The sequence below is a fragment of the Vulpes lagopus genome, chromosome 8 (assembly GCF_018345385.1).
Source record: "Vulpes lagopus strain Blue_001 chromosome 8, ASM1834538v1, whole genome shotgun sequence".
Lineage (NCBI taxonomy): Eukaryota > Metazoa > Chordata > Mammalia > Carnivora > Canidae > Vulpes > Vulpes lagopus.
In genome coordinates this window covers 32,539,947-32,564,150 of record NC_054831.1, presented here as the reverse complement: position 1 = coordinate 32,564,150, position 24,204 = coordinate 32,539,947, and the positions used below count along the sequence as shown (strand labels likewise).

The 24,204-nt window shown below is 34.6% G+C and overlaps 1 protein-coding gene across 2 annotated transcripts in view; it reads right to left on the bottom strand.

The window, feature by feature from the left end:
• Positions 1–24,204, bottom strand: part of RNF17 (ring finger protein 17) — a 117,088-nt gene that overhangs the window by 63,164 nt on the left and 29,720 nt on the right. For both annotated transcript variants that reach the window (XM_041767209.1, XM_041767210.1), the window contains exons 7-15: positions 23,066–23,237; positions 21,638–21,714; positions 21,250–21,324; positions 16,193–16,500; positions 13,974–14,132; positions 11,664–11,853; positions 10,620–10,794; positions 8,041–8,231; positions 7,038–7,179 (exon numbers count right to left, since the gene is read on the bottom strand). In XM_041767209.1, the coding sequence (XP_041623143.1) occupies positions 7,038–7,179; positions 8,041–8,231; positions 10,620–10,794; positions 11,664–11,853; positions 13,974–14,132; positions 16,193–16,500; positions 21,250–21,324; positions 21,638–21,714; positions 23,066–23,237 (1,489 nt within the window). The remainder of the gene's footprint in view (positions 1–7,037; positions 7,180–8,040; positions 8,232–10,619; positions 10,795–11,663; positions 11,854–13,973; positions 14,133–16,192; positions 16,501–21,249; positions 21,325–21,637; positions 21,715–23,065; positions 23,238–24,204) is intronic.

Below are 24,204 nucleotides of genomic sequence, written 5' to 3'. Positions count from 1 at the left end.
AAGGAACACATGGATAAAGAATTAAAGGAAACCAGGAAAACAATAAAGGACCAAAATGAAAATGCCAACAAAGAGAAATTATAAAAAGGAATCAAATTCTGGAGTTGAAAAGTACAATAACTAAAGTGAAAAATACACCAGAGGGATTCAACAGCATATTTGAACAATCATAAGAAAGGATCAGTGAACTTGAAGATAGGACAACTGAAATCATTAAGTGGTGAGAAAAGAAAAAAAAAGAGTGAAGGGAACAGAAACTAAGGGACTTGAAGAGAGACCAAGGGCACCATAAGGCATATTAATATACACATTATGGGAGTCTCAGAAGGAGAAAGAAAGAAGTAGAAAGATTATTTGAGGATATAATGGCTGAAAACTTCCCAAATTTGATGACATACATGAATCTACAAATCTAAGAAGGTTATTTATATCTCCAAGAAAGATATATTCAAGTCATAACATGAGAATGTGACTTTATTTAGAGACAGTCTTAACAGTGATAATCAAGTTAAAATGAGGTCATTATGGTAGGCCTTAATCTAATATGATTGGTGTTATTAAAAGGGGAAAATTTAGTACAGAGACAAATACAGGAGAAGGCTTGTGAAGATTATGGCAACGATCAGGGTGATGTAGAAATCAGAGACAACCAAAAGTTCCAGCTAATCACCAGAAACTAGGAGAAAGGAATGCAATACATTATCACTTACAGCCCTAAGAAAGAACCGACCCTACTGATACCCTGATCTCATACTTTGAGACTCCAGAACTATGATACAATAAATTTATGTTCTTTAATCCACTTAATTTATGTAACTTTGTTGTTGCAGCCCTAGGAAATGAATACAGGTTTTGGTTTTGAGAAGTAGGGTATTGCAGTAACAAATACCTAAAATGTGGGTGTGACTTTGGAATTAGGTAATGGATTGAGGAGGAGAACTTCTGAAGTGCTTGAATGAAGAAGTCCAGATTGCCTTGGAAAGAATTTTGGTAGAAATAGGAATGTTAAAGGTGCTTCTGGTGAGATCTCAGACAGAAATGAAGAACATATTATTGGAAACTGGAAGAAAGGCAATCCTTGACATAAAGTGGTAGAGAACTTAGCTGAATTGTGTTCTGTGAGACAGAAAATAGAACTTTAATATTTAGCTGAGGAGATCTCTAAGCACAAACATTAAATGCAGATTGGTTTCTCTTTGCTCATAATAAAACAGGAGAAGACAGAGATTAGGAATTGTCAAACATAAAGAAACCAAAACTTGAAGAATTTAGCATATTCTCAGTTCTATCCATATTGTAAACAATGACATTATGTGCTTAGAGAGGACACCAAAGGTGTGGCTGGATACTGCTAAAGAGATTATGGGCATGTGAAATGTAGATCTAATCAATCATCTCAGCAGAAACACTGCCTGCTTGAATTTATGCAGACGGAGATGGGAAGAAGGAAGAAAGGCTGTTGGGATTCTACAGGCAGGAAGTGAGCTGACAGGGCTATTCAACCCTGAACATGTGTTATCTTTTTTTTTAAGATTTTATTTATTTATTCATGAAAGACACAGAGAGGCAGAGAGATAGGCAGAGGGAGAGGCAGGCTCCTTACAAGGAGCTTGATGCAGCACTCACACCGTGTGATCCTGGGATCACACCCTGAGCCAAAGGCAGATGCTCAACCACTGAGCCACCCAGGTGTCCCTGAACATGTGTTATCTTTCAAGAAAAATAATGACTCTGAAGGTGATTCAGAGGCTGGCATGTCTGCCACTGTCACCAGGAGCCCAGTGGGCAGGTGTCTGAGAGGCAGGAACATCTATCTCATTCTCTGTTCCAGGATGCCTCCTGGGTTCCAGAGCATGAGGAAAACCTCTCAATTCTAACAGGTGAGGCTGCTCCCAGGGCTAAGGTGGCAAGGCCACCACCCTAGTGTGACTAGAGGGTAGAGCAACCAGCCCATGAAGGTTATTCTCAAGTCCTAAGAATCTAATAGAATTTTCCCTGCTAGGTTTTAGATTTGTCTGGTCTCACATATTCAGACATGGAGATTTTTGCTCCAGCTTGAACAATACCTGTCTTAACCTCTACTTGAATTAGATATTAAGATTTGAGACTTTGGTTGATGAAATTTATATAGAAGATTTTAGACTTACCATTGATGCTGTAATGATTGGGATGGGATGAATGTATTTTGCATGTGGAAAGTACATGAATTTCTGATGGAGTAGAAAGCAGACTGCTTTGGGAACTGTGCCCTCACCCCCCAAAATAAATATTTTGGAGTTATAATCCCTCAGTACCTCATAATGTAACCTTACTTGAAGATAGGGTTTTACAGAGGTTATCAAAGTAAAATAAATTCTTAGGTGGGAACTAATTCAATACGACTGGTATCCTTACTGAAAAATTGAGATGGACAAGCACAGAGAAAATGCCATGTCAAGAAAGAGGATGAGACTAGGAAGAGGAAGCAGAAGCCAATGAGTGGTAAAGACTGTCAGCATACCACCAAAATCTAGGGGACAGACATGGAATAGATCTTACCTCTAAGACCTCAGAAAGAATGAATCCTGTCAACATCTTGATTTTAGACTTCCAGAGTCCATCACTGTAAGACCATAAAGTTTTGTTGTTTAAGCTATCCAATTCAGGGTACTTTGTTACAATGGCCCTACAAAGCTAATACACAATAGAATCTTGAAAGCATCAAGAGAAGCAAGTTGTTATGTATTAGGGGTCATCAACAAGATTACTGGTTGATTTCTCCTAAGAAACCTGTGGGGACAGATGAGAATAGGGAGATATATTTAAAGTGCTGGGCAAAAAACCCTATCAACTGAGAATTACATATCCAGCAAAACTACCCTTCACAAAATGAGGGAGAAATTAAGCCATTCACAGAGAAACAAGAGGTGAGGGAGTTTGCTGCCATTAAAGGGAATCCTCTAGGTAGAAATAAACGGATGCTAGAGTGTAACTCAGAGTCACATGAAGATATGAAGATCTGTGGTTCAGGTTAAGTACAAGGACAAATATGAAAGCCAGTATTATTTTAATCTTGGTTTGCAACTCCATTTTTATTTCTTTATTTCTATAGAACTTAAAAGATAAATGCATAAAATTATAAATTTGTGTTATTGAGCATACAAGATTAATTTGTGACATCAATAATATAAAAGGGGAATGGAGCTGCACAGGAGTAAGGTTTTTGTGCAATTAAAGTTGGTATAAACCTATATTAATTGTTACTTTAGGATATTATATGTAATCCCCATGGTAATGATAAAAGAATACAGATATATACTAAAGGAAATAAGGTAATCAAAACATGAAACTACAATATTTGCACACCCATGTTCCCTGCAGCATTATTCACAAGAGCCAAGAGGTAGAAGCAAACCCAATGTCCACTGATGGATTAATAGATTAATAAAATGTGATATATATACATACAATGGAATATTAGCCTTAAAAAAAAAAAGAATATTAGCCTTAAAGAAGAAAATCTCACACAACAGTATGAATGAAACTTAAGAGAATTAGATTAAGTGAAGCCAGCTACCAAAAGACAAACACTATAATTCCACTTACACGAAGCATCAAAATAATGAAATTCATAGAATTGTGGTTTTAAGTGGTTAGGGATGGGGGAAAATGGACAGTGATTGTTTAGGAAGTGTAGAGTTCAGTTCTGCAAGATGAAACAGTTCTAGAGATCTGTTTCACAATAATGTGAGAGTATAGTTAACACTACTGAACTGTACACTTAAATATGGTTATATGGTAAATTCTGTTTTTTTATGAGAATGTTTTTCAAAAATATTAAAAAATGAAATTGCAAGAAAACAACTAAACACAAAAGAGGAAAATAATAGAGGAAATGAGAGACAAAAAAGGTATAATATATACAGAAAATAGTAAACTGGTGGGAGTTTTTCCTACTAATAGGTATTTTAAATGGATTAAACTACCTAACTAAAAGGCAAAGATTTGCAGAATGGTTTTAAAAAATGGCCCAACTATATTCTATCTATAAGATACTTGCTTTAAATCCAAAAACATACATAGGTTGAAAGTTAAAAATTAGAAAATGTATTCCATGCAAACAGTAGCTAAAAGAGAGCTGGGGTGGCTATGCTACTATCAGAGAAAACAGACTTTAAGTCAGATAATATTACAAGATACAAAGAATGACATTATACATTGATAAAAGGGTCAATTCACCAATAAGATGTAATAATTATATCAGAGCCCCAAAATATATGATGCAAACATTGACAGAATTGAAAGGAGACAGACCTTCAATAAAAGGAGACTTCAATGCTCCACTTTCAAAAACGGAACTACAAAGAATGTCAAGAAGAAAACAAATTACTTGAACAGTACAAACCAGCTACACCTAACAGACATATACAGAACATTCAAGCCAAGAGCAGAATGCACATTTTTCTTCAAGTATACATGAAACATTCTCAGGATAGACAATATGTTAGGCTACAAAACAAGCCTTAATAAGTTTTAAAAGACTGAAAACATACAAAGTATCTTTCCTAAGCACAATGGAAGGACAACATGATAAAGGCCATATGGAAAAACCCAGATACCACAGTCAATGGTAAAAGACAAATGCTTTTTCTCCTCAGAAGAAAAAGATGTCTGCTTTTTTTATTTGTATTCAACAAGAAATTGGAATTTCTAACCAGAGCCATTAAACAAGAAACAAAAGGCATTCCAATTGTCAGAAATAAAATTATCTCTTTGCAGCTGACATAATTTCATAACATATAAAACTGTAAAGAGCTCACCAAAAAAACCTGTTAGTGAAGTTACAGGACCTAAAATCCAGAGAGAAAAACCAGTTATATAAAGCAGTAATGAACAATCTAAAAAGGAAAGTAATAATTCCTTCTATAATATCATTAAGAAAAAGAATACACTTAGGAATAAACTTAAACAAGGAAGGAAGAGACTTGTATACTTATACACCATACCAGACTGCTAAAAGAAATGAAAGGTGACAAAAATAAGAGGAAAGGCACTCCACATTCATGGCCTGGAAGATCTAGTATTACTGACAATATTTTCCAAAGCAATCTACAATTCAATGGTATCACTAGCAAATTTTCAGATGGTTCAGACAGAATAGAAAAACTCATTCTAAAAGTCATATGTAATCTCAAGGGACCTCAAATTGACAAAACAATCTTAAAAAGGACAAAGTTGGAGTGCTGACACATCCTGATTTCAAAAATGGTCAAAGGACTGAAATAGGTATTTCTCCAGAGAAAATATATAAATGACCAATAAATACACACATGAAAAAATGTATTCAACAATACTAGCCATATGGGAAATGCAAATTAAATCCATAATGAGATGTAACTTCATGCCCTTAAAATGGCTTTTTATTTATTTTTTTTAAAAATGTTTTATTTATTTATTCATGAGAGATGCAGAGAGAAAAAGAGAGGCAGAGACACAGGCAGAGGGAGAAGGAGGCTCCATGCATGGAGCCCGATGTGGGACTTGATCCCCGGTCTCCAGGATCACTCCCTGGCTGAAGCCACTCAGGCTGCCTGGCTTTTTTTTTTTTTAATGAGTGTTGGTGATAGTTAGAAATACTGCAACCTTTATGCATTGCTAATAGAAATACAAAATAGTGTGGCACTGTGGAAAATAGTTTGGTAGTTCTTCAAAAAGTTAAACAGAACTTTAATATTATCCAGCAATTCCAGAGCTAGGTATATACTTAAAAGAACTGAAAGCAGAGACCCAAACAGAACTTGTACCTCCATGCTTATAGCAGCATTATTCACAATAGCCAAAATGTTGAAACAATCCAAGTGTCCATCAACAGATGAATAGATAAACAAAATGTAGTATATACATACAATGAAATATTAGTCATGAAAAAGAATGAAATTCTGATACATGCTACAACTGGTAAACACTATGCTAAGTGAAATAAGGCAGACACAAAGGAAAAATATTGTTTCCACTTAAGAGGTACCTAGAATAAATACATTCATAAAAAATATAGTAGTACAGGTTATCAGAAGCTGGGGGAAGGAAAAATGGAGAGTTACTGTTTAATGATTACAGAGCTGTTTGGGATGATCAAACAGGTCTGGAAATGAATAATGGTAATGGTTGCACAAGACATTTAATGGCACTGAACTGTACATTTAATGGCTAAAATGGTATATTTATGTTTTACTTCAATTTTAATAAAAGACAATATAAAATATTCAGTGTACGAAATATATGTAAGTCCTAGCTTAGTACCAAATAAGCAGACTTCTACAACTCATCTGGGGAGCCCTTATCGTGTGCTGCAGTGCTTGAGATGGCAGGCTCTGAATGCAGTTACACTGCCCAGTTCAATCCTGGCTCATCCCTTCTGATCTGTGTGACCTCAGGCAAGTTGCTTCATCCCTTTGGTTAGAGTCTCCATATATAAATGAAAATACTAGTATCTTTCTTACAGGATTGTTGTGAAGATTAACAGATTATTCATTCATTATGGCCCGTAGAATGAGTTAACTCATATGAAACACGGACACAGAGAGACTGGTAAGGATGAACTCTTTGTTAGTAGCTATCTAAACAAACCCATCAGTCCACATTCAAAATTTAGTATGAAATGCCTTTGATCTGAATTTATTTTGGTATTTAAATTCAGGAAATTACCTAGTAAAAATTCTCAGATGTCCACTGTCAGAAACAGGTTTTCTCATAGTACTCTGATGTCAGGTCTATGTGATTTCCTATTCCCCAGATTTCATAAGGTAGCAAGAAACACATTTATTAAGCATCATTCACTGTCCTTTCCCTCCATATTTCACTAACTAGCATGATGAAGAGTTCCTTCAATTTACTATAAATCATGTGATTTTCTCATTTAAAGTTGCAGCTAAGTAACTTAAATTTAGAGAAGGTTGACAGTGGTTTGCTCTAAAATTCACACTGGGTACTCATTTCCATTATACATTTCTACTAAAATTTGAAAAAATACTTGTCTCAAAGGAATATTAAATACTCACCAACTGAAGATAGAAATCAGTAGGACTATTTATATGACAAACCATAACTGAAACATCTGTCATTTCGTTAGGCAAAATAGGTGGGTGATAGTGTAGAGTCATATTTTTTTCAGAGAGGCTTCTTGGTGATTGTGACCTAAACCTGATTAAAAGCACAATCAAAACCATAAGCAACCCATTTTCTTAAAAAGTCTTTTTCAGCAACTTGGTCTGAAGAAAGGACTTACACATATACTGATTTATCTACCAAGAGTATTCCCTTTTCAATTTCTTTTCTGATACATTTCTTGGTATTGTCTCCAATTATCAAGCCGGGTTAAAAGTCAACTCTCAAAAATCAATAATTGACCTTTGAATTTGTTTCAGGACATTTCTAAGCCAGGCTTGTATCTTCTACTTAGTCTTTTCTCTTTCAGGAACTGACAACCACAGACTATGGTGGCACTCAGTAAGACCACCTGAGGGATCTCTGTGATCCCCTCCATCTCTATGACTACTTTTATTTTTCCACAATGAGACCTACTGGAGTCACTTCCAGAGTCATCTCATCACTCAGGACAAAAAGTATCTTTCACTATGTCCATGGTTAGTCAGCTTACTTTGTTCATCAGTGATGGGGGTATAGGAAGAAACTTCATCTATTCTAGATTCATACATTAAATAGAGTGGTGATCATGAACTTACTCCAAAGGTTAGAAAATTTAAATCAGGAACTGTTAAACTAATAATTCTTAAAACCCTAGTGGAGCTGTTTGTGAAGTTATCAAAAGTCTAAAAAATACTCAGTATCTATAAATAGTTTCTATTTTGAGCTACCTTAATTTTTCTACTTAAATTATCTGAATGCAGTTTTCAAACTGTACTTAGAAAACTCTGATAGCAATATTTTTAACCTCTTGGATTACGTTCACTTTAGAGTCAGTACATAATTTTTAAAGTTAAAATTTGCTATTCCAGTTTATAACTATAATCTCAAAAGTATTTGTTTTAATAAGTTACCTACCTTGCTAACTCCATAAAAACTAATGCATCTCTAAGAGATACAGGCATATCACTGCTTATTTTATTTGTTGGTGGTTTCTGCAGATCTACAATTAGCACACCATCTTCTTCTCTAAAAACTTTCATTAAAACAGCCTTGTTATTTACCATTTTCAAAAATTCTACTTTAGCTTCTTCTCCCCAGCCTTCATCCTGTGGAAAAAGTAAAATTCCAATGTATTTAGTAATAACTAACGGTACAATGCTCTGGATTTAGCTTTTGTTTTATAAATCCAAAATACAACCAGTCTGCAAACTTGAGGAAAGGTACTCAACCACAGATACTAAACAACTAGGGCCAGAAACCCAAGATCAGTGTTTATATATTTACAATATACGGATTTTAGTGAATTCTATGCCCAATGTGGGTTTGAACTCATGACCCCAAGAACAAGAGTCACATGCTTTATCAACTGAGCCAGCCAGGTACCTTTAGATCTTTGATTTTATGAACAGTCTCAAGTTGTCCATAAGCTGTTGTATTTTAGAATTTAGTTTCACTTCTGAATATTAATATGAAGATTACAAATATTCTAAAATAAAACATACTATTTTTCCATTTTAATGACACACATTCAAAAGATAATTTTGGGGCACCTGGGTGGCTCAGTTGGTGAAACGTCTGCCTTTGGCTCAGATCATGATTCCAAGGTCCTGGGATTGAGTCCCACATTGGGCTCCCTACTAGGTGGGAGTCTGCTTCTCCCTCTCCCGCTGCCCTTCCACGCTGCTTGTGCTTTCTCTCTCTCAAATTAAAAAAAGGTAATTTAGAAAGCATAATGGAAGCCATGTAATGCAATCAAGATATTTATATTCATCAGTTAACTTAGTTTCCTTTAACTAGGAATATATGAGGCATATGCTACTTAAACAATAAAGAAAAATATTCACCCATTAAAAAACTTTTAATTGATCTTTGAACCTTTAAGATCCTATAACTAAATTTCAAGGGTTAAAACTACATATTTCTGGTGTTACGTTCTTTATATATTTTGAATATGAACCCCTCATCAGATATATCATTTGTAACTATCTTCTTCCATTCAGCAGGTTGCCTTTTTGTTTTGTTGATGATATCCTTCATTATGCAAAACTTTTTTTATTTTAGTGTAGTCTCACATACCTTATTTTTGCTTTTGTTTCCTTCGCTTGAAGAGACATATCTAGAAAATATTGCCAAAGCTGATGTCAAAGAGGTTACTACCTATGTTTTATCTAGGACTTCTATAGTTTCAGGTCTCACATTTAGAAATTTGTCTTTTTTTGTGTATAGTATAAGAAAGTGGTCCAGTTACATTCTTCTGCATGCAGCTGTCCAGTTTCCCCAGCACCATTTACTAAAGATAAGGATATACAATAGGGAAAAAGACCAAAACTCCAGTGTCATAGATTAATTGAACATATAAGCATGGGTTTATCTGGGCTCTTTATCCTGTTCCATTGATCTAGGAGTCTATTTTTGTGCCAGTATCATACCATTTTGGTTACTTTGGCTTTGTAGTATATTTTGAAATCTGGAACTGTGATACATCCAGCAGAGTTAGTGAATCACTATGTTGTATACCTGAAACTAATTTAATAGCGTGTCCCAACTATATTCAAATTTTTTAAAAGCTACAAGTTTGGGTGTTTTTTTAAAAAAAGATTTCATTTATTTATTCATTAGAGACACACAGAGAGAGGCAGAGACTTAAGCAGCGGGAGAAGCAGGCTCCCTGGAAGGAGGCCAATGTGGGGCTCCATCTCAGGATCCCGGGATCATGCCCTGAGCCGAAGGCAGACTCAACCATTGAGCCACCCAGGCATCCCAAAAGCTACAGTTTCTTAAAAACAAAAAATAAAACCTCTTTTATAAAGTTTACTCAGAAAATGCAAAAAGGTATAAAAGATAAAAATTAAGCCAATTTTACCATTTTGAGGAAAACAACAGCGCTAATATTTATGCTTCCTTTTACATTTTTTATTCATTTACTCATTCTTTCAAACATCTATTAAATGCCAACTATGTGTGAGGTAATCTGCTAAGCACTGGGAATACAATGATGGGCAAAGACACAGATTCCTGCATTCAGATTTCATAATATAACAGCTAATATAATTTAACATATACTCTTAAATACAATTCCCGTCTTATAGAGTTTTTGTCTCACTGGGGATTAAGTATTCATAAATAATATAAAGCAGAATGCAATATGGGCTACAACTAATGAACAAAGTGAAACAAAAAAAGTGAAGAAATGTATAGAAACACACACACCACACCATTTTGTAAAATTTATTTTTCTCTCCATGTGACTCAATTTAGTGGTTTACTTCGATATTTCATCTATCATTCATTCATTCATATGTTTACTCGACTCAATTTCTCATTAAGAATGTTTCCAATTATGAAAACTGAATTTCCTTTTTTACTGGCATGGATTATTTATTATGCAAAAACAATTGGTGCCTTAAACCTACACTTTGCAATCTGACTGGCAATACATAGCTAAAATCGGGACATTTAGCCCCCAAAGAAGAAATAATTTAAGTCTCACTTACTGAATTCTGTGGAACAATGTCTTTCAATGAGCATGGCAGTGCTAATGGGTGGATGTCTTTCAGCAGCCTTTCAATATATGGTTCAGACTTCCTTAGAACTAAGCATAAGTCATTTAGTACTATATGCTGCTCAGCAATGTGTTCTGATCTTGCATAGGTGTTCTGATCACCAACTCTAGAAGAATTCAAGTAATATTTATTGAAAATAATACTTGAAACCCAAACTTGCTTTCCCCATAAAAGGTATGCATTTCTAAGGATACTCTCCTTAAGCTAAATCTTCTAGAAAGTTGTATTCTAATTCATACTTTCCTATTACATAGATTTAATCCATATTTTATAAGCACAGACCCTATTTTATCTATAGAATTAAATCTCAATCGACTTTATCTGAATTGTCTTTTATGTATCTACTCAAGTCTACACTTAAGGGGGATAATGATGGCCCCAAACAGAAATCTATTTATAAAGCTATGCCCATTAGTTAGTGACCATTCTATAGTTAATCCTGGTCCTTATTGCAGAAATATTTTTATTTTTATTATTTATGATTTTTGTTTTATATTCCTAGAAGACTGATAGAAATATTTTTGAGTACCTAGGGTTAGAAATTATCCCACTTTAATATGCACTAATGAAATTACAGAAATCTGATTTAAAATTCTACTCAATCATACTGCAGCTAACTGTAAACTTTATTTAAAAGAATATTTTTGTGCATCATTCCTAGTTTTGAAGGAACATAGAAAAGTACTTGAGTTTGGGCATATCAAAAAGCTTCTTTTCCAAAAAAACCTCCAAAGACCCACTACTTTTCCAAGCTCCTCTGTAGTAATATTGATAAATGATAATACTTTACTAATTTAGTAATTAGTAAAATAAATACTAGAGCAAAATAAAAAATAGAGCTATATACCTTAGAAGAATGATAAATTACTCCTTTCTACCCCTTCCCAATTTCCTTTATTCTTTAGTATCCCACTCCTCTGATAACAAATATTTCCAAACAGGCCAGGAAAATGTAATAACAATAAAATATCATACCCTGCAACAATTAGGACTTCAGAATTTCCAAAATCTACCATGAATATCTGTATTAGTGCAACTTCATGGACTGAGAATCTGGTTGAACTACAAAGTTTTCTAATATTTTCACTTTCTATCGGAATTAATTCAGTGATAGTTCCGCGGCACCACATTCCATTTTTAATACTGTTGACAAATATTCTTGCACCTAATGAGGAAGACAAATCATTATCCGTATTTATGGAGAAAAGTATCTAATAAGCTCTAATCTATGAACATGTATATTAGTTACATCACTAAGAAGTTTTAATTCATCTATTTACTGATGACACAGTACATATCAAGTGGTATGAAAAATATAAAGGTAGGATATTGTGGCAGTTCCTGTTATATAGGTAAACAGGGAGGTAAAAACAAAGTTAGCAGTCTCTTATTGAGGACCTATATTTTATGAACTATAACAAAGATGAATGAGACCACCTTGCCATAAAGGAAGCTCAAGAAAGGAAGAGAGGCAAGTAAATGACTGTACTTACAATAAAGACTTTCTATCCCATTCATATACACATATATGCATACAGATATATACATGCTGAAATTTGTACATACTTTAGTAGCATAAAGGAAGAAACAATTACTTTCAATTACTTTCTCTTGATAAAGAGGAATCAAAGTAAAGAAATAATGAGAGGCAGTATATGACATGCCAAAATTACATTAATATACAGAGAATTAATATTCAGAGAAGATGAAGATGAACCAAGGACCTAGCAGCAGAGGACATATTAGATGAGTTAAAAATTAATAATCAGGAAAAAAAAGGTCAAGGAAGAAAGAGGCCTGAATTGAATGCTTACTATGAGCTCAGTGATGTTCTCAGTATTTTATGTTTGAATTTACTTACTCCCTACAACAACACTATGGAGATAGGGCTTCCATCATGCAGGTAGGCAAAGAGGCAGGAAGAGAATCCAGGCTGTCTTAATGTCTCTGAGACATTAAGGTAGCTTAATAACTAAGCTACCTATCAGAAATAAATTGGTAGACCTGACCACTGATTATATACAGAGGGATGTTGTATAAATCCCCTCTGTATATGCTAATAAAAACAGGATTGCTGAGAGAGGTGCATTAGGGCAGCCTTTTAATTTTTAGTTCTGTGAAAATGTTTATGTGGTCTAAAGATTGTCATCAACTTTTCTCTTATGTTGATATACCACATAAGCAATACTCTGAGCTTTAAACTACATGCTATTAAACCATTCTTTTTTGCAATAGGTAAGAGAAAGGCCTATGGAAAACATTTGCTGTTCTTTATAATGAAGAGCATAGGTATGAAAAGGGAACAAGAGGATATCCTCCTAAAGCATCACATCACATTTCTTCCCTTATCATTTTTTTCAAAATATAAATGAGTATTTAAGTCATTTACCTTGAAATAATAATTATTCTTAATTTAACAAAGGATGACTTTTTGGCTTTTTATAACATTTTCTGAATCTAGGCTGAACTCTCTTGGGCATGTATTAAATTTTAAGAGAAATATTTGTAGCCATAAAAGTTTACTACTACACTTCTCAGGACACCTGGATGGCTCAGTGGTTGAATGTCTGCCTTGGGCTCAGGGAGTGATCCTGAGGTCTTAGAATTGAGTCCTGTATTGGACTCCCTGCAGGAAGTCTGCTTCTCCCTCTGCCTATGTCTCTGCCTCTCTCTTTTTCTCATGAATAAATAAAATCTTTAAAAAAAACCTAGCAGTTTTCTCACTCCATTAATAAATCAAACACATCATAGCTTTATCTTATTATAGAGTATAACTGAATTTATTCAATGTGTTATAAGGAAAGCATTTGCAATAAAAGCCTAAATTATGGCAAATTGGGCATACCCTAAGAATTAGGGTGGACTAATTAAGTTTACCAACTACCTTCTGAGTGGCCCTAGGAAACAGACGCCACTGTCCTCCTGCATCTAAGTGCTTAATGACATCTTCAGTATTCACATGTGGATAGCAGGGGACTGTAGTCACTCTACAAGGAACCATCTTACAGGTCAATTTTCCCTGGAGATGAAGAAACAAACTACATAACCTGTGAAGGATTTTGTAATTTAAAAATAACTCCTTTCACTCCATTATGGGAGTTTTTGTATATACCTCACTCAGCAGTCAATATTTAGCTAAATTACCTAAATAAAATTATGTTATATAATTTTAAAACTTTTATGCTTGGAATACAAATCTGTATTATAAAAGGTCTATGTGGGTTGGCCAAATACTGTAATACTTAAATAAACTTGATATTGTAGCTTGGAGTAATATTTCATTACCTAGCTCCAAAATGTCTGAAGGATCAAGGTGTAAACTCTTATTGCAAAACTGATTCACCTTCTTTTCCAATACTGTTGCATCTTTAATTTGTGAATACTTCCGGATGTAAAAGTGGCAAGGATGTATTACATGGCTTACAAAAACTAGCTCTGGAGAACCTAGATGAGAATATTTAAACCACATTAATAATATTTTAAGTTAGGAAAGAATTCATGAAAACTGAATACAAAATCCTGGAAAAAGAATACTAAGTGTCCTGTGGCATTGAAAATTCTAGAATACTTAAGTCTCACAAGAGTCCAAACTCAAAATAATAACCAGACCAATAAAACAAATAGATCCCACTTTCAACATTAAACTCTTTAGCAAATTGAACTACAAATATTTTACTTCCCAGTATGTTACATGGAGTAGCAGTCAAGATATGCTGTAACTTTATCATATTATAACAAAACATCAGAGTTTATTTATGAACATTTTGGAACTCAGAGCTCTATTGATAATAAGTAGGTCTCTTGCATATCCCAAAAATCCTGCTTATACTATATCCAAAGAACCAATAATTAGCTCATAGACACTCGGAAACATAAATCTTACCTGGCTAGAGAAGTGTGAAAAAATGTCTAGGCAAAGCCAATATATTGAGCACCACCTAGAGAAAGATGTGTGTGTTTTGGTGTGTGTGGGTCAAATAAAACAGAAAAATGTTTTGTATATAGCAGTAATGAAGCCAAATGTAGCTACTGAAAAGATGTCCAGAATGCAATGTTTAAAAGGTAATTAAAAGAACAAAACAATATATATGGTATGCTATGTTTTGTGTACAGAAACAGAAAAATGATGTATATATTTGTATAAGCATAAAGAAACTGTGGAAGGGAGGGAGAGACTGAAATTGGACAGGTCAGGGAAGAATTCACAGTATTTTAATATGTAATTTTTGAATGATGTAGATGTTTTATTTAGTAAAAATGTTTAAAACACAAAGAATAGGAGGAGTGGAACTGGAGACAATCAAGTAAAAACAGATGATAAAAACTGAACAAATGGATCATTTTAACTATCCAATACAGATCACAAAGAAAAATACCCATATTGAGGATGAAGAGATAAATATGTGTAAGTGGGGAGACAGCTGAAAGAAGTGTTACAGATTTCAGAAATATTTTTGCCAGTAACAGCTAAAACTTTTAACATTAAAAAGGAAGAAGTTTTAGTTAGCAGTAAAGTTCATTTTACTCACTGCCTTCACACATGACAGTTATTTACATACAGCAAACTCCACAACATCAAGTTCAGAGTTGTTAAAGTACCTGCTTTTGATCCAAAAGGGAAAGACTATTTTTTCTGAAAAAGGCTTTTTTGGATCTCTAGGTGTTTCCACAAGATAATGTGTGAAGCATGCTTCATCAAAACAGGAAATAAAGGCAAATGTACTAGTTTTATTAGGTTGACAATGGCACACTATTGTTTAAAAAGCTGTACTTGAGTTGACAAAACACTGGAATGGTAAGACTCCTTTTATCAGTAGATATGACAGACTTTTTTTAACTCACTGAAATATCAGCAATAATAATACAATGGAAACAACTGAAAACATGTCCTTTTTTTTGCATTCAAAAGGTCATTCTGGAGAATCAACCATTGAAACAGGTTGGGAAGTGGGTGGAAGAATCCTAAAACAGAACTTGAACATGGTCTTAAGGTTGGCAGTACACTAACTAACTACACAGCAGTAGTTAATGGGGAGAATACTGGCATTGTTCGTTAATCAACTGCTAGGAATACATTGAAATGTTACAAAACAGATGCTCTTATATTCATGTTAACTCATTTTATAACAGATCATATCTCAAAATGAAGATTTAGGAGAATCTGTTCTTAAATTTAAGGACAAAGCCATGAGATTGCTCTACAAATATCTCTCTTATTTGTATTTTTGTCTTTTTTTTTTTCTACAAGGCTTATGTGTGGAACACCAAAAAATCAAATACCTCAATTAAACTAAATACTAAATTTACATCTCAGAGGTTAGATTACTGCACCCAAAATAAAATTATCCTAATTTTGGAAAATATGAAAGTAGGGGCAAGGAACCAATAGGTGTTAACTCATAATGAGGTATAAGATAACAGCAGTAGGTTTCTGTTAAGTACAGGGACTAATTTAGTTTCTAATTACAGACATATTGTTTCCTTGCTTTTGTATTTTCACTCACTTTCCAGGTTTTCTTCAATAATTTCTTCAATTATCACATCAGGGGTAGATTCCATTTGAGGCAGAACAGCAATGGTTTTAGGGGATGGTGCTGCAACAACCTCTTTCTGTGGCTGGAAGTCTTCTGCTTCTAAATGCACATCACTGGCTTCCCATTGCAAAGAAGGTGTTGAGGCTTCATTACTTAGAACAGACATGTCAACCTTTTTCTTTTCTTGCAATGGGTATGTATCATGACAAGAAAATTCCTTTTTATGATTATATTTCTTTTGAACATTCTGTCCCACTTCATTTTTTTTGGGATCACATCTGTTTAAAAAATAGATGGGATTAAGGAGGGCACTTGTGATGAGTACTGGGTATAGTACGTAAGTGATGAATCACTAAATTCTACACCAGAAACCAATATTACACTGCAGGTTAACTAACTGACATTTAAACAAAAATTTGCAAGAAAAAAAAAAAAACAGACAGGCATATGGCTACTTTAAGTTGTTTCATCAATTTTTAATATCTACCTTCAAGCCATTTTCTTCCCACATGATAGTTAATACTGTGACACATATAAAGAGGTAAAATTATTGTATAGGTGCCTCAGATGTATTTTTAAAATAGCTTTATTACTTTTTAAAAGATTTTATTTATTCGAGAGAGAGAGAGAGAGAGAGAGAGGCAGAGACATAGGTAGAGGGAGAAGCAGGTTCCTCACAGGGAGCCCGATGTGGGACTCGATCCCCGGACTGAGAACTATGCCCTGAGCCGAAGGCAGACACTCAACCACTTAGCTACCCAGGCATCCCAAATAGCTTTATTGTTTTTAAAGATTTTGAGAGAGTATGAGCAGGAGGGGCAGAGAGAGAGAGAGAGAAAGAGAAAGAATCTCAAGCAGACTCCATGCTAGACTCAGTCTCAGGGCCTTGAGATCATGACCTCGGCCAAAACCAAGAGTCGGACGCTCAACTGACTGTACCACCCAGGTACCCTAAATAGCTTTATTGATGTATAATTTACACAGCATAAAATTCATTAATTTTGACTGAATTTACAGTTGTGCAGCCATCACTACAATCTAATTTTAGAACATTTCCACTACCCAGAAAGAAACTGTTGCCCATTCCCAGCCCTAAGCAAGCCAAGAGTTCTAAAAGGTCAACAAGAGGTATAATCAATGAAGCTGAAGAAAGATACAATCATGTCACAGTCTTCTAGTCCTAAAGAACAGTGACTACAGATTTTCAAAAGCACTTTGATTTGGCTCAGCTATCTCACTTTAAATTATTTTATTTTTTTTTAATTCACTGGCTTAAAAATAAAGTATAGAAAACAGTGAAGGGTAGTCCTGAGCAAATCGTTAAAATCTCTGCCTCACCTAAAAATCACCATTAGTCAATCCTTTGGGTATTATTCAGTAGCCACTAACCCATAGTTGATTATTTATGAAGTTTTCTCCATATTTTTTTACCTTCTTCACATATCAACACAGATTTAGGCTATCAATCTACAAGTACAGAAATTCTACCAAAGATATGAGACTGAATCTCAAAAAGCTTGTCTTTTTTAACCCATTTTGGATTTAGCTTCGTCACAGATCTTTTTTTTTTTTTTTTAAGATTTATTTATTTATTTATTCATAGAGAAACACACACAGAGAGAGAGGGGGCGGAAAAGACACAGCAAGTTCCGTGCAGGAAGCCCGACGTGGGACTTGATCCCGGGTCTCCAGGGTCACGCCCTGGGCTGCAGGCAGTGCTAAACCGCTGTACCACCAGGGCTGCCCCATCATAGATCATTTAAGAAGTGTTTTAGAAATAGCCAACAAAGTCAATTATATTTAGCAATGATACATATTCTCTCTCTTCCAAGAAAAGGTATGCTTTGAATATAAGTAAAATACACGTTGAATCCAAACACTTTCTGAGGATACATATATGTACCCAACTTTGCAAACTAAACATTTCTTTTCATAACAGTTCTTACTTGATTTGGGACATTTTTTAAAAAAAGATTTCATTTATTTATTCATGAGAAAGCCAGAGAGAGAGAGAGAGAGAGAGAGAGAGAGAGAGGGAAAAGCAGGCTCCATGCAGGGAGCCTGACATGGGACTCAATCCCAGGTCTCCAGGATCATGCCCTGGGCTGAAGGCGGCACCAAACCACTGAGCGACCCGGGCTGCCCAAGATTTGGGACATTTAACACTATCAACTGACTCTAGTCTCATAAACTCCTCCTTTGACTTCTAGAACACCACTTTTTTCTGTTTGTTTTTCAACCTTTGCCTACTCCATTCTCAGTTTTGTTTTGCAGGTTACCCTTTCTCAATCTTAAAATTTAGTATTTCTCCAGGGTACTCTCCTTGACATATGTCAATACCTGCTCCTACTGGGCAAATCTGTTGTTTAAGTACCACATATAATAAGTAGAAGTAGATTGGAGTGATACATTCCCTTAAAACTAGGAAAAAACTTAAGACTACTATAAATTAACCTTAAAATCAAGACAAGATCAATGCAGTCTAAAAGAGAATAGCTTTTGATATTAAAAATATTTGAAAAAAAATTAAAAAATAAAATAAAATAAAAATATTTGATAGTAATCATATTCAAGTTATCAAAATATCTAAAAGGATATACTCATTGGGAAGGCTCATGATTATCCATGGAAGCACAAAAGCCAAGTCACAAAGATGAATATGGTACAGGGCTCCATATTTAGGGGAAAAGGACTTGAGCCAAAGGACTGGTACTCTAGTCCTCTGGAGGTAAGAAACATATTTGGAATGTACTATCTAGGCCTAATGCTACTAAGCTATTTGACTAATCTTATTCCCTGTATTGCAAACAACACTGCAAACAAAGCAATTTCTTTTTTTTCTTTTAATATTTATTTATTTATTCATAGAGACAGAGAGAGAGACAGACAGAGGGAGAAGCAGGCTCCACGCAGGGAACCCGACACGGCTCGATCCCAGGTCTCCAGGATCACACCCTGGGCTGCAGGCGGCACTAAACCGCCACGCCACCAGGGCTGCCCAACAAAGCAATTTCTTATAATTTGGCTTCTTAGGCCTGTTTGGATACTGGAAAAGAATGCCAACACAAGAATTCCAGTCCATACAGCAATTACATTTGTCTATTAATGGCCTGGCATTCTGACTAAACTGGAATTCTGGCAGTTTTGTAAACTTGCCTTATAGTTTACCTGGCTAAGAGTACATCTGCTCATGTCTATTCTTGACCTTTTAAGACACTGGGCCAAACTCAGGTTAGTTAGTCACCTAAGGAAATGAATGTGGATGCTTCTTGAGGGATGATTTCCCCTAGAGACATACCACCTACAAGTGAATGAATTTACTTTCTTTTTGAGGGTTTCTAAAGCATCTATATTCTGACAGTATACTCCTAAGCCCAGAATCAAGTTCAAGACCTCTTCTTCAGCTTTAGTACATACAGCTAACTGCTCTCTGTACATTTTTCCCCAGATACGTGGTAAACAACAATAAACCAACAGGTCCACTATTCCTCCACTCCTAAATTTTTTCTTGTATTCTCAATCTTAGTGAATAATAACACAATCCATCAACTTAATCACCAAAGCCAGACCTGCAAATCATTGAGGATACTTTCCTTTTCCTCATTCATCATGCTCAAACAACTAATAAGCTTTATCAGTTTTCCCTATTTAGCATTTGTTGTATCTGTTACTCTCTAGTGCTACTACCTATGTTTGGTTTCTCATCATTTGCTAAGACTATTGATACAAAAGCCCAACTGATCCTTCAGCCTCTAGCATCATACTCTTCCAAACAATCCTCTAAAAGGTCACCAGAGTTATCTTTTTAAAATGTAACCTAATTATTATTATTTTCATGTTGAAAGTCATTTAGTGGTTTCTACTGTGTACAGCTGTGCTGTCCAATAGTGAAAATGTGGGGCACTAATATGATAGCTACTAACCACATGTGGCTACTGAGCACTTGGAATGTAGCTAGAGCAACCAAAGAATCTGATTTTTTCCTTTTTTTAAAAGTAATCTCTATGCCCAACATGGGGCTTGAACTCATGACCCTGAGATCAAGAGTCACACACTCTACCAACTAATTGAGCCAGGCACCCCTCCAATTTTTCCTTTTAATTTTGTTTTAATTGATTGATGCTTAAATTTAAATGGGTACATGTGGTTACTGGCTACCACACTGGATAACATGATCTAGAAAATAAATGTTCAAAGGCTGCTGCACAGCACACAAAATCTTTAGGATTAACCTATATGCATCCTCTGCCAAGTGGAATTATAAATGCAGTTCACTGAATGTAGCATGTTATCTCACTTCCCATACCTTTCTTTCTGCTATGATGCCTACCTCCCTTTTGGCCTCCTTTCCAATTGTTACTCATTTTTCATAGATAAAATAAAATTCTCCTTTCTCCAAGTCTCCTATTACCCCCAAAAGAACTGTCTAATCCCTTCCTTTATACCTCCACTAAATTCTGCATAAATTATCCTAGCAATTATGCATCTTACTGTTTACATGTATCATCCTCTACAAATCACAACTTCTCTGACACACATCACAACGTTAAGGTTATTGGTGCCGATCACAAAATCAGTGTTCAACACTGGCTGAATGAATGAATCTCAAAGATAACTTTCACATATGTATTTGTTAATACTGATTCTTTCTAGATATTCTCATTCTTAAATATTTTACACAAACTTAAATGAAAGAAAACTTTGCCCTTTTTGTTATTTCAGTTTTTGAATCATACATACTATACTACACATCAATTTTCCTGTCTCTTAGGTAATTTTTCTCTCAGACCTTGTCAGAAATTAATGGCATGTTGCCTTTTTTAAGATTTATTTATTTAAGAGAGCAAGAGTGTGCATGCAGGGAGGAAGGGCAGAGTCTTAAGCAGACTCCAAGCTGAATGCAGAGCTCTGTTTGGGGCTTGATCCCAAAACCCTGAGATCAGGACCTGAGTAAAAACTAAGAGCTGGATGCTTAATTGACTGTGCACCTGGGTGCCCCCCACCCATTCTGCCATACTTATACTTACTTTGTTAAGCGCTCAAATTCAATCTTTCCCATATTGTTGAACATACAGATGATCTCACTACAATTCATATTCAACCTAAAACACGAGCATATAAGTCAATGTTCTAATATCACTTTATTACTTTTTCTAAATAAAAGTTGCTAACATTAAAAACTCTAAAAGAATATTTTTAAGTGCTCTAATAGAAGTTTATTACTTTCTCTAAAAGTCAGCTGACAACATACTTTTCTAATTTATCATAAATTATTCTTACTTTACATGGTTGCTAATTTGGGACACATTTGTGACATAAATTTTCAATTTATAATTGCTTATTATTTAATAAATCTAGCCTCTAATACACTTTTATACTTAATTGTTAGGTTCTCCTGAATTACAATTTACTTACCTGGGAGAGTTCCTTAGTTTTAGAGAGTTAACTTGTAACAATTCACTCTCAAATGTTAATTTCAAAGTACGGATAATCTAGAATCAAAAGAGACGCATTACTCAGATAGGAATTTTTAAAAAATAAACGTTGAAACAAAATAAAATTTAAGAAGGAAACTACAGCCTTTAAGTGTCTCACTAATTAATGTGTTTAAGGTTTAATTTTAGGCACCCAAAGGAAGGGATGCAAGTAAGTTATGATTTTCCCCCCAAAGAAATTTAAAATCTTTTAGAGATAAAAATTAATAGATAACAAAATTAATAGACTGTTGTCTAGTTAATAAATGGGATATATTTATGTAATAGGAGAAAATTCTGATCAGATTCACTCTGTACCTGCATTGCTATCCTCCATCATCTTTTTGCTTCATCTTAGTAAACCTAACTAGGGTGAATACCAAATCTTATTACTTTCTTACACCTCCTAATGTCTCATATGTAATACACAGGAAATGACAATTGTTTTTAGAACTATGGTTGGAGAGAAGTCTGACCAAGTAAGATGGTGGCCAAATCTTCTCTCTTTACTTGGAGACTTTGGAAGTAGATATACCAATGGCTTCTATTTTATACTTCAGTTCAGCCCAAACACCTGATTATCTATGGAAAAAGGCCATGAAGACTTAAAGACAATAGAGTAGGATCTATAACCCAAGGGAGCAAGGTAGAAATCAACAAAAAAGATTGATGGTTAACACTGTCATGCCAAATGGTCTCATCAGAAACGTGTTTTTATTTTTCCCATATGTGCTCCCTAGGCACATGATTAGATGATAGAACATAGGGGAAGCACTCTATCTCTTGACCTGCACATTTGGAGAAGCGGGAAGAGAAAAAAAAAAACCTTGCATTAAATCTTAAATGAGACATATATAATTGTTTATAAAAAGAGAATTCCATTTAGTTTTATTCAAATGCCCTAGGAACATCAAATTCCAACTCAATGTCATCCTACTTGCTCTCAGATCATCTGTTATAAAGACCTTATTACTGTGCCATTTCCCTAACTGGTAAATAATAAAAGGCTAAACAAATTTATTAATGTTTGTTTTAGAATTCAAACAACTCTAAATTGAGGCCAAGATAAATTAGGATAATCTGAAAACACATTCTTATATCTTGGGCAGCCTGCGTGGCTCAACCGTTTAGCACCACCTTCGGCCCAGAGCCTGATCCTGGAGACCTGGGGTCGAGTCCCACATTGGGCTCCCTGCATGGGGCCTGCTTCTCCCTCTGCCTGTGTCTCTGCCTCTCTCTCTCTGTGTGTGTGTCTCTCTGATGAATAAATAAATAAATCTTAAAAAAATTTTATGTCTTAAAACATCATATTCCAAAGCCATGTAAAATAACAGACTTCAGAAATAATTCGCATTATGATCAAAATTACCTGATTCAGGTCACAATAAGTCCTTAAAGAAGGAGCTGATTTTAACTCTCTTGCTATCTTCATAGCTGCAGCCAAATCATTTTTTTTCTCTTCAATGTAGCTTTTAGCCATTATTACACTTGATAGATAATCATCTGTATTTCTTACTACTTCTTCACACAGGTTCTTTTTCCTTCATATAAGATCCCAAAATTATTTTACAGAATTTCATAAATACTCATATGAAAGTGAGTTTATAGCAACTGAGTGATATCAAAAGAGTAATTTCACTAGCTTATAAACATGGTTTAAAAAGTCATTCAAGTCAATGATAACTAGAGAAAAAGCACAAGGATATAAGTTTGTCACAGATTAAGCTGTCATAGATTACAGCAGACAGATCCTAGACGATTCCACCTAAAAGAGAAATCCTATCTTATAATCACTTATGCCATTTCAAAGACAATTTGTATTCATTTCCCATAAAGATGTGCCTTCAACATTTTAAAATTCTATCAACGGATACAAATTACATAAACATGAGATTTTAAAATAAGATTTCACCAAACCAGAACATAAGTATCAATTACCTATAATCTTTAAAGTAATCACTTAGGCAATTAGCAACTCCTTCATTACTTGTACCTCATTCCTCAAAATCTTCTCTGGGCCTCTGATGGAATTACCTTATTATGGCAACTAAAAAAATTTGTACCAAAAATTTCAGTGTGTAACTTACTCATTTCATTATCAAACAAATGACTTTATTATTTCCTTAAAATCCAATCTTGTCTCAAAAAAAAAAAAAATAGGAGTGTTTGCCTGCCATATTGAAGAGTAACAAGAATGTGACATAGGCTCTAAAGGCAAAGAGATATTCCAAAAACCATTTTCGTAACTGTGTAAATAATCTGAAAGCATTCTTTAGGTGAGAAAATGGTTATTTTGTTAAGTTCTAGTATGGTTTCTAAAAACTTATGCTTACGGATTGAAGTCAGCAGAATGGCAAAACTAGGTAACTCTAAGCCCTTGTTACCCAGTGGAGATGTCAAAAAAAAAAAAAGCAAAAATTGGTTAAAATAATCTTATAGAAACTCTGGACAATAAACAAAGGCATACAACCAAGCAAATGCAAAATCAAGAAAAAGCCACATTCAAAA